This window comes from Halictus rubicundus, chromosome 11 (genome assembly GCF_050948215.1).
Source record: "Halictus rubicundus isolate RS-2024b chromosome 11, iyHalRubi1_principal, whole genome shotgun sequence".
NCBI lineage: Eukaryota > Metazoa > Arthropoda > Insecta > Hymenoptera > Halictidae > Halictus > Halictus rubicundus.
The window spans coordinates 1,492,396-1,505,000 of NC_135159.1; the positions used below are offsets into that span (position 1 = coordinate 1,492,396).

At 35.8% G+C, this 12,605-nt stretch overlaps 1 protein-coding gene across 1 annotated transcript in view; it reads left to right on the forward strand.

Moving 5' to 3' along the window:
• Positions 1-2,160: 2,160 nt before the first annotated feature.
• The window catches only part of LOC143358837 (neurotrimin), a 144,004-nt gene continuing 133,559 nt past the window's right edge, over positions 2,161-12,605 (forward strand). Inside the window, exons 1-2 of the mRNA XM_076796312.1 lie at positions 2,161-2,164; positions 2,311-2,405. Of these exons, the coding sequence (XP_076652427.1) occupies positions 2,161-2,164; positions 2,311-2,405 (99 nt within the window). The remainder of the gene's footprint in view (positions 2,165-2,310; positions 2,406-12,605) is intronic.

Genomic DNA, 12,605 nt, shown 5'->3' on the forward strand with positions numbered 1-12,605 from the left:
GTGAAATTTTGATAGAAGAATTACAAACTCTACTCGAACCGCCAAAAAAATGAGTAGTTAATGTTAATATTGATGACCTACTATCACATATTCGGAAAAAGATGTTGTTCGTATCTCAAGCTATGTTCAAACTAAAGCAACATCGAACGACTTTTTGTCGCCTCCATTTGCTTTCTTCTTCTTTTATCCGACAAAAGCGGCGACTTTATCAAGATGAATACTCTACACCAGTGATAGGCACGGTAGGGGCCCCTCAAACCCCTGCTTCTCCCACCAACCTCTCTTTCATGCAGCGCGCACCTTCGTCATCTTGGCTGGTGTCTACTAGACACTGTCTAGTGTTCCTTCTCGAGAATTCCTCGAGAAATTTTATAATTGATTATTTCTCGAGAAATTTAAATCTAGGAAAATTCTTATGAATCTCATTTATTTTATAACATATAAATTCTTAAATTCTCTTAAATTCTTATTTAAAACTTTAGAAAAACTGAATACTGAATTGAGTAATGAGTTTCTTGTTGTTATTACAGAAGAAATATCTAAAAGAAGAGACAAGATTGTTGTATCCCTTATAAAGTATCTGCATAATCCAGAATCTCTGCAAAAAGATTCAGAAGATACATTTTTTTATTTAACATCCAAGGCAGATATGTATAAAATGGCAAAAAAAATTCTAAGCAGACTTTTTGGAAAATATTACAATGATTCTTATGAAAATAGTGAAAAACTTTCAGATTCTCAGAACGAGAAACTATCACTGGAAAAACAGTTAGAATTAGAAATTGCAGATAGCCTTCAAGAATTTAGTGTCAAGAGTTTAGCGGCAGAAGAAAATAAATTCCGGACTCTAACAAAGGAATTCCAAATTTTTGAGTCCACTGAAAAAAAGACACCCAATCTTCAGCAACTTTGGGATGTTCTGTATACGATGAAGCCAACATCCACACAAAATGAAAAAACTTTTTCTACGGCTACAAATTTTGTTAAAAAAAAGAAGGAAGTAGATTGTCTGATTCTACATTAGACGCATTATGCTTCTTAAGCGAAGTCATTTCAAAACAAAACCGTAATGTTTCACTTTATAAAAATTTGGTAAAAGTTTCCCAATATTTTTTTATTTCATTAAAAAATTCTCGAGAATTCTCGACCATTTTCGTATGTATAGTATGAAAAAATATATATAGAAGCGAAATATTCTAGGTCGGAAGAAATGTTTCGTTTTAGAGTTAAAATGGCTTCGACTACAAAGGGTTAATACGTGCTGACTCTTGCGCTTTCTTTGTTAGTTATACAAATTATATTAGTTATGCAAATCAAAAGTCGATGTAAATGGGTTCTATATCGGCCCCTCGTCGGCGTCTCTGGGTTGTTTGGCCCGTGTGTAGTCAGCTCCTTTTTATTTCCCTACAGGGAATTTTGGCGAGCAGCAAACGCGACAAGATGGTCCCTGAATCATGGCAGCAGTACTTAAATGTTCCGAAAGAAGGTGACCGGACTCTTTCGACTGGGTACAATTCTGATCAGTTTCGTGCGGTTTCGCGTAACGCGTAATTTTGTTAGTTTCTACCCCAGTTAGTCTGAAGTTCCTTAGAACCAATAGTAGTAAGTAGAAATTGTATCATTTATTTTTCTTGCTATTTGATGTGTCCCTGGAAAATTATTTTAAAGCAGACACGTAAAAAATGCTTTTAATAATTAAAAAATCAAAATGTAACTGCAATCGCGATTTTTTAATTTTTTACTTTTGTCTTATTATCTTGAAGAATCGTTGCTTAGATGTAGTGTACTAAATATATAGAAATATATTCTTAATAATGTATATTGTATTGTAAAATGTTCCGTTCAAGGTAAAAGGCAGTGGAGCATCCTCTAATGATCGTAAATTACCAATGAAAATCAAAGTTGATGGAATTGAGTTGGAGGCTTCGTTTTCGAGAAAAATACATTTCAAAATCAGTCGCATACTAATAATCGAACTAATAATAATTACCGATACTAATTGCACTGCAGATTGCTGCTGTGACTGTCGTCGTATCCGATACGATGTCTATGTTTATTTACATTTATTTACGTTTATATTTTTCTATCTATTATATGGGTTTGAACTATTGCTTTATTAGCCGTCACATTTATAATTAGCTAATCTTAGGAATCTACATGATGGGTTTGCACTAATCAAGATGTTTCGAAGGGTGTGTTAACGCGACAGCATGGATAAAATGTAATCAGTAATTGAAGTTATTTAAAGTAAACTTGATGTGAATTATCAGTTCCGAGAAAATTATACAATCGCATTTGTATTCTTTTCAGATCCTAATTTCAAGGAGCCCATTGCCAATGTAACAGCATCAGTAGGAAGGGAAGCAATTTTAACCTGTGTTGTTCAAGATTTGGCTGGATACAGGGTAAGTAATTAAGAGTAAAGAACCTATAATAACGTTAAAATTTGAATAACATAACGGTACCCCTAATAAATTTTTATACTTACTATTTACGTTTCTCTGTAGTCCGATGCGTGTAAAGTGGTGTAACAAATCCATTCTACTAGATAGATGTATACAGTAACGTCGCCAATAAGTTTGGTACAAAGTTAAGGGAACCTAAAAACAGATAGGTACATATGCGCGGAACCAATGCTACACCTACTTTTTTTAAGTACGTCTTAACATTTTTTAAATGTTGTGACTATCATCTTCTGCTGCAACATTTGTCATTCCTTTATCTCATATCAAATCTCCTAATCAATTAACGACTTTGACCATACCTCGTAAACTTTAAAATCAACGAATCATGAACTACAGCTAAATGATGTACTACATTTAAGCCTACGTTATAACTGGGATCATTTTGCCATTCTGAAGGTTCCTTATTTATCAAATCTAGGGAAATTGAAAATCTTTTTAAAAAATTTAAAATTTTTTTATAAATAAAAGCTGCAATGTTGCTTGCAACGTACTCATTTACATTATTGGAATTAACTACTAATCTTTTTACATCATTATCATTAAAGGTATCTAAAGCTACAACCATTTGTTTTTTATATGATGAGGAATATTGAGGTCAAAAAAGGCTAGCGTTACTGTTTCGAGTGATACAAAATCATTAGAACAAATGATTACAAAATTTCCGTAGTGCTACACGACTTAGGTACATGGTCATTGATGGCACTATACGCGTATTGATTTTATAAAAACTCATGGTATTGGAGCTTCTGCGGAAATTAGAGCTTGATACTGACAAAAATACAAATCTGACGTATTCTATTTTCTTCAAAGAATATTTGTAAAAATATGCAATAGCCTTAGCCATCCATCGAGCATGATGAAATGCTCCTTGTGCTCGAAAAGAAAATTATGGAACGTTTTTTTTTTAAACAATGATTACTACTTCAAGAAACTCTCGATAGTCTTCGTGTGGTTGTTTCACTTCCAAACTGTACGATGCAAACTGTATTATTTCGAGTAACCTTTAACTACTTAATTTTCAACTTCCGATTTAAAATTAAGTTTATTTATTTGAGTCCAGAATCCTTGAAACCATTTAAATATAGAAATGTTAGGTCCAGAAGATTTAAACATGTGGTGTAGTTGTAAATGGGAGGTCACAATCTTTAAGTTTATGGTATTTTTGATCGCGAATATAATGTCTGAAAAAATTTCTGAAAAAGATATTTGTATTACATGTAATTTTTTAAAAATAAAGTAACATCAACTTACCACTCGACTGTTAATATAAAGGAATTATTAAGAAAAATGAACTTAAGAGCGCAATTTGAATGCCCTGTGACATTTAATCCAGTAGCGTCTTAGAACTATTGTAAAATTTGAGACAAATGTTGATTTTCAGTATTTTGTAATTCATTTTGTAAATAAGTTACAAGAATTTGCCGATTTTTTGTCGTAGTTGACTGTATTATTCCTAATTTTTGCAGGAGAAGTACCATATCGCATCGTGTTATGGCAGTTTCACGATCTACCAAAAAAATTATTTCCCATAAAATGGCAACTAAAGACAAAAAATTTTCGAATTTATATCAAGTATAAGAATGTTACTATCGCCTAAAAATAGTTTCAATTAGTAACATTTGGTAACTTGGGCTTCGTACTCTACAAAACCTGAAATAGCTTACAAGAAACGAACACTATGAATGTCAAGATTTCCCGAAATATAAACAATAATCTGAACAACCAAAATCAAATAAATCTGCAGTACTCACTTTCAACTGCTGAATTCATGTTATTATGAATATAAACATCTTTTATAACAGCCAGATAATCACAACACACGTTCTGACACTTAATACTTCGCAGCAAACGTTCGAGAAACGTAAAACAATAACGCGACGCAGCATTTGCCTTCATCATTTGTATCATTGTTGATAATGCTAATACCAGAGGTCATTTTACGTCTCATTTATAGTACATAAAACATTCACCAATATTTACATTTGTTTACCTTCAATTTCGGACTTTTTTCCTCCTAATTATACAATCTGGCCCCCTGTGCGTCGTTCTCACTAGTATTACGCTCCGCGAAAACGGACTTGTTAGCGGGAAGGTAGCGCACAGAAATTAGACAAGTCAATTAATGTGAAATAATCTTTATTCGTACAAAGTAAATTTTCAGTGTACTCTTTACATTTAGCGTGCTGTTATTTCTATTTCAAAACTTCACACTCAACATGCCACGTCTTCTCGACGTCCAATTGATCTCAAACTTTGTACATATCATTTTTTCATAAAACGGAACAAGTTTAGGGCGCGACGTGTTCAAAAGTTCATAGTTGAAAAATAAAGCACACCCTAGTATACACATAACATATTGATTTTTAATTACATATTTCTCGAAAGCGAAATAGTCAACGTGATTTCGTTACTCTTGATTTTTGTCCTATTTTGATTCACACTATCTCCCAGCTGCATTTGTGCCCTGAATTTTGGGCTTGTATAAACGTTCATCTGCATGTGAAAGCTGTGTTCAGTTGCAAACAATGAATGTGTGTGTATATGTTTGGACGCATGCATTCGAATGCAATCAAGCTAGACGTGCGACTATCGATGCAGTTATCGATATGTTACCAATACTTTGATATATCAATAATATCGTTAAAATTTCGTAAAAGCGAATAGACAGGCGTATTTTATCATTTAAATTTATCATTTATCATTTAAATTTATTTATTTTTGTTTGAACTGATTACACACAACGTGTTTACTTTCGGCTGTAATCTGGCTCTACTGTCCAGCTGTTTGTAATATCGTGTGGATTGCTTCCAAAAAGTATAGCATGTATATGTTTGCATTATATTGATATTCACATGCAATATATTGTACGAAAAATATGTGATGATTTTAATAATTAATTTAATATGAGCCCCTCTTTAATTTACTTTAATTAAAAACTATCTATGAATTAGGAAATATCTACGTTTTTTCGTCATTTGAAAATACCCTGATCAGGGTCCTACGTGGAGCGAAACGTGTACGAATGTGTGATTTCAACTATGTGCATGTTATTTTCTCGAAAAAATGTCTAGACTGCGATATGTTTCTACCTGTCTGAAATGTCAGGTATGAGCGTTTCACTGTTTGTATAGTCGCAAGCCCCTTTCAAAAATCTTTGCGCAAACATGTGGATGCTCTAAAGCAGTGCTCCGCAACCTTTTATCTTCCACGGCACACCAACATTTTTTCGACAGTTCCGCGGCACACCACAAGTAAAAGCTTGCAAGTACATAAATTACAATAATACGTATATGTTTTTATTAGATAAGAATCACAATAAAATAGCACTATGTATATAGATCAGCTCTAAAGTCACTGTCTATTAGACCATGATTGAAAGAAACATTTTCTCCATTCGTTTTTATTGCAATTGTCACTAACGTAATACTATTCTATAATTTCCTAATCTTTTTCCTTACAACGGAAAACGTCTTATACCGATTCCATTGCTTGTAGAAAAGCTGACTATGCTCCAGCTGAATGCAGTCGATGCAAAGCATGATTCAGTAAATTTTCAGATTCAGAGACTAATTCCGTAAGATTCCCTTATATGGAAATTTTAAAAAAGCATTCCTACTCACTTTTTATAGTATAGATATATAAACCCTTGAATTCAAACTGCCTTTGGACAGCACGAGAAGTACAAGCGGACAATATACTGTGTTACGTATGGATAAGTTTCTCCGCGTTTATTTCGATTAGAATTTTTCTAATCTCTTTTCTGAGAACGAAAAACGTCCCAACCGACCCCTTTGTTTTTAGAAACGATGACTACGCTTCGGCTGGGCGCAGCCGGCACGAGGCATGATTCAGTAACAATACCGTACGATTTCCTAATATGGAAATCTTGAACACATTCCCTTCAGGAATCTGTCACGATTATCTTTGACAGGAAGCATCCTGGCTAACCCTTCGTCTAACCCTATAAACAGAGATCCAGTTCCAAACCTTCAACTCATTGGAAATAACAAATACGAGTACGCGACCCTAGATTAAAAACAGATAGCCCTTCTCCAAAGTCCCTAAAGTTTCCCTAAAGTCCCCTTCGAATCAAGTTAACCTTATAGATTCCCTTTTTCGCTAATAATTATATTTTAGTGCGCCAACATCGTGAACCTTAGGTAACAATATTTTTACTGTACACTTACGCTCAATTCAATCGCGACATCAACACTTGTAATACACATTCAAATCAGAATATATCTGTGTTGTTTGGTAGATCGTGCATTCTATAAAACCCTCAATTATTGTCCAATATCCTAATCTAGTAATTGAACTTACGATTCAATCTCACCACTCGGATTGTATCAATTAAATTATAAAATTTACAAGGCCTATTAACTATCCTAGCGACTCCCTGATTTCGCATCAGGTTTGTTCGCGACATACATACCACAGTCCAAACAGAGATTTCTCCAACCTAGTGGCTCCCCAATTTCTCATTGGGTTTGTCCACGAAAACTATACCATCCTAGCGGCTCCCTGATGTCGCATCAGGTTCGTCCGCACCCTACAGCTCCTTGATTTTGCATCAGATTCGTCTGTGAGTCATCCAACCTCCCAGAGGCTACCCAATGTCGCATTGAGTTCGTCCGCACTGTTATGCAATCTCTTAGAAGCTCCCCGGTTTCGCACTGGATTCGTCCGCGTACCTAACTAACAAATTGAAACTATATTCCTGGGGTAATAACCCTCCGCCGGTCTCTCGCGGTGCTCGCGGCCCTGGCTCGTAACAACTACATACGTCGTGACAATGTTAAGGTTCGTGTTAGGGCGGTTGTATTTAGTGAGATTGAGATCGGGCCAAGTTTCCCTTTCGAATCAAGTATGCTGATAAGTTTATAAGTTTCGCAAGTTCAGTTATTATTCTTTTTCATAAACTCATGAATCGCTTTGAGTCCCGCATTATCAGTGCATCACCGAACAGGCAGTAGTACACTGCGTCCATCAGAAGATGGTAATGAGAAACTTGTAGGTACCACGTAATATCCCTACTTTGCGCTACACATCTTCCGCTATTGACCGAATCGCTTGACGAAGGCAGCAAAGCACGCTTTTGATTGGATTGTGTCTGGAACAGAGCGATGTAGTGACGCTGAAAATCTATATCGACCGCTCCCGTCGAAGCCTAAGAGTAAGAGACGGGTTCGTCACCTGACGTCGAGAATGGGGTCTCGCAAATCCTCCTGCGCCCCACTGTCGAAATCACTGCCATCTCCTGATGGACGATCAATAGTTACATAGATAATTACAAAATACTCCGTACACAAATTCTGACCACGACACTACAATCGTAACAATGTCTTGTACACACAATTTAGTCAATGGTAATTTGAGGGTTCAACTTTAACTTAGAGGACCACAAATTTTGGACCTTTTTTTTGTAATCCTGTAGATTTTAACAAAAAATGCCAAAAATCCCAGTTGTAACGTTAGGAATTCACTGGTTCACAAGTTATGCGTGTTTAAACCTGATTGGTTTCAAGCATTTTTGACAGGTAAGGGCGCCGCCATGTTGATATGTACTCAACGTCGCGCATGGTCTAGTGAGCGGAGTCGTTATATGGTACCATGTAGGGTGTATGGCGCCACCATCACCATTCCCCTGTTTTGCCTAGGCCGTTCCGATTGCCCGAGATGGCAGTCTTGCTCCCGCCATGCGATCATTGTACGGGCAAGACACAACTCGTTCTCTTTTCGGTTTGTTTTCCGCTGCGATCGGACGTATCCTCAGTAACCGGTATTTCTAGTCTGTGTATTTCGAGTTATCCTCGGACGTATTCAATAAACTGTGCTAACGGGTTCTCATAGAACCGAAATTGGGAGTTTTCTCTTCGGTACCTAACCACGTGGTTCCCTAACCTTAAACATTATACATAGAGTAGGCTACGTGCCTCGCGATCCCTCCCGAGGCTTGGGATATCCTCCGCGGGTGTTCCTACACATTAACCTACAACCACAAGCGCGCTGTGATGTCGATAACGTAGATTTGCAAACGTAGTCTGGCCTTCTCCATCCCCTTATGCGAACCAAACTCCAACCGACTTTCTCGCGGCACCGCTCATTGAACGATGTCTGAGCACATACCAATATGGCGGTGCCTTAACTGTCAAAAAAACTTCAAATCGCTCGACTTTAAACACGCATAACTTTTGAACTAGTGAATTCCTAACGTTAAAACTTGAATTTTTGGCATTTTCTCGCCAAAATCTACCGGATTATATAAAAAAATCTGAAATTTGTTGTCCCTAAGTGAAAGTTTAGCCAAACCTTTTTTCTATATTTCGAGATGCCAGCCTTAGGAGATTAACATGAGACAGTCCGTAAAAAAATACTCGATAATAAGTATCCAATGAGATGTAATATATGGGTAATTATTTACAATAGGGGACACCTCACCGATTTCAATGGCCTTTAAATATGTTGTTAGGTGCATAAATCTAAATAACTTTTTCCGTTTCTCGTTTCCGAGATATTTGCAAAACACTTGCTACTACATAGAGTCTGTTTTCTAACCTACAACACGACATATGTACACATCTCTCGTATACGTTATATTACTCTCTTTCCTGTCATCGCGAGTTATGGTCTTATACTAATTGTGGTTTCTACGCGATGATATGGCTGAATTGGGATGGGAGGACAAGAAGGACAATATATTAGTTTAAATAATTACCTACATTTAACTAGAACGATCTAATAGCTGGCGCACCGTAGTTCATACTATCCCGATCATTGCAAGGAAATTAGTCGAATGTATGCCCAAGTGCCTTTTAAGGGGGGCGGACCGACCGAACCTGACTCCGAAAAATAATGATTGTCACGCTATGAAAGAACGGCCGCTAGAAGAAGCTAAATAGTAACATTTCTGTCCAGTAGGGGAGCTAGGAATGTTTTCCACAGTTCAGTATCAATAAAATAAAACAAAAAGTTCAGTATCGAGCAACATACTGTATTGGTAAAACAGAAAGGCCAAAGCCAAACCTAACCCACACCTAAGATTCTAAGATTCCATACCTAACTAAAATCTAACTCTCTGTGGTCTTTGGCAAGACCAACAAAAATTAAAATACTTAACGTAACCAAAGTTTGGATAATCATATTGAAGGAATTTTGGTAAGGTCTGGATAGGTTTGGGGTTCGGGGGGAGGGGGTCCGCCCCTACCTTGCCCTAAAGAAGAGAATTAGTCATTGGAAAAGATTGTTTTCTATAGTCATCCCAGCGGTTTTTCGCAAACATCTCACAAACCAAGGTCGTCCGACGGTAACATGTATAAGAAAAAGTTGTTCACAATGATGACCTTAATAACATATCTCAAGGTCGTTAACTCGGTGAGGAATCCCCTATTGTAAATAATTTCCAATAAGTGTTCTAGTCATATAATCTAAACATGTTTTAATGAATGGGATCTAATAAATATTATCGCGAAACCTGTTTTATAGTATAGCGTAAAAAGTATATCGCAATGAAAAACTGCTTTGTGATGAACAGTCCCTATGGAATAGTAACAGAAAGAAATTGCCGAGAAACTAAATTATACTAACTGACAATCGATCCCTGAGTGTTGTTAGGGAAGAACCCGGTACACGTACATATACTACGGAACAATTGTAAATGAATGTAAATAAATAACCGAATAAGTGAACAAAGTGTTCATTGAAACATGAAACGAAAATTGGCAAACAATATTATACAGGATTTCTCGGGACAAATGATATAAACATACGTGGGGCGAGTCTACATGCAAAAAATGGAAAAAATACTAATAACATTTTTTCGTTTCGAGTTTGAAATTAGTGATTGTAAAGTGCACAGCAAAGAAATTTTCTTTATGTTAAAATACTTATTTACTATTTATTAATTTCGTTGGCTGAGGTGAAGTGTGTGATCAATATAAGCAATGACGTACGCTAAGTATGATGTATGATCAATGTGTGCAGCGCAATGAATGTAGTAATGTATGTATAATTGAAATATCGTTATTTTCTCTTATTTTATTCCTTTCTTCGTCTTCATGAAACCTTGTTCGCATTTATATTTGTTCTATAAATATATTTGTTATAAGTAGACATCGGATGTTTATGCAAATGCATATTTCGATAGAAAGTAAGTAAAGTTATTGGACCCGGACAGAAATTTACGTTGTTTATAGAGGATTTTAGAAATATAGTTTTTATTTTGCACATTCTGCATATTGCATATATTTTACACATTGCATATTTTTCGCATATATTGCATATTTTTCGCATATATTGCATATTTTTTACATATTTTGTATTTAATGCTACATATATGTGTGCGTGTATATATAATGGTAAAGAACCGTTACGCGATATGAATTATATCGTATCATTTGATTCTCGGACGAAACAGCAGTTGCCTTGAGGTGTGTAAACACCGACTTGATGTATCAATATCACAACTCAGACAGTTTCGTTCTAACGTTTCTGCTGGAAAGTTGAAATCGCGGAAAGATGCCGAAATTAGCTAAGCAAAACTCTATGGTGGAGAAATGGATATCTGAAGTTGCAGATAAGCATTTTATTATCAGTGGGGATAAAGTTATTTGCAACGTATGTCATAAGCAGGTATGTTCTAGAAATGTAGATTAGTTTCTTACCTCATTTTTTATAATCTTTTTTATTTATGCATTAGTTATATCAATTACCAATGATAATTTATTATATTCTCTGATTATACTGTACTTTAGATTATTTGTGAACGAAAATCGCAGTTAACGCAGCATAAAAATACTGCTTCGCATAAACCATAAATAAATATAAGAAATATATTTATGCATAAATAAATATGAGAAATAGTGAAGAAAATTTGACAGTCGCATCTGATGATGTACGATGTAATACTGTTTCGAAGAAGAGTAATTTTTATGCTGACATGTGTAAAGCAATGGTGGCTGCAAATATACCATGGAAATGTTTAGATAATTTCGTATTTAAAAGTTTTATTAAAAAATATACTGGTGAAACTATTCCCGATGAATCTACGCTTAGGAAAAATTATTTACCAGTCTGTTACAATGAAGTCATACGAGATATCCGCATTGACATTGGTGAAAATAATATTTGGGTGTCAGTAGATGAAACCACAGATAAAGTTGGTCGTTGTATAGCCAACATGGTTATCGGTAAAATGTGTGAAAGAGGAACAATGAAACCGCGTTTACTTTCATGTCAACAATTAGAGAAAACTAATCACGCCACAATTGCACGATTCTGGAATACAGGAATAAGAAAATTATGGCCGAATGGTGGTGATGACAGGGTATTGTTACTTGTAACAGATGCTGCCCCTTATATGCTGAAAGCTGGTAGGCATTTACGATTATTTTATCCGAACATGTTACATGTAACATGTTTAGCACATGGCTTGCACAGGGTAGCAGAGGAAATACGATTGCACTTTCCAATAGTTAACCAATTAATAGCTTCCATAAAACAAGTATTGTTGAAAAGCTACCAAATGTTCCATTGCCATCGGAACCTATTCTAACAAGATGGGGGACATGGCCAGAAGCGGCAATATTGTGTTAATAAACTGCGTCAATTCTGTCAGATTATGGGCCCAGGTCACATTATAAATCGTGATTTGTAATTGAATAATTAAATATATGGAAACGAAAAGAAATTTTGTTAGGAAAAATGGTTAGGATTTATGGTCACTGGTTGATGGTTCTGTAGAAAGACCACAAGATAGAATTTGAACGTAAAGCAGAACTATTAGAGGCGGTTGGCATCAAACTACCGGATAATTTATTGTCAATCATGTTATTAGCTTCATTGCCATCGGAATATGAAAATTTCAGCGTTGCGATCGAATCTCGAGATGATGTACGTACTGACACTCGAATACCTTAAAACAAAAAGAAGGAAGAAGAAGCGAGGCAGAGTGAATGAGACGCAAGAAAGCATGATTGTATCGTGTGATTGTTGTTTTCGATCGCGAGAGCTTTTCGCGTCGGATCTGCGGTTGTTGGTGATCCGGCTTTGAAAAGACTTGGAACTGAATGTTTCACGTCTGAGTAAAACTCGAGAGTGAGTTTGATTTTTAGTTCTTCCGTCTCGTGAGGCTCCTCTATGTAT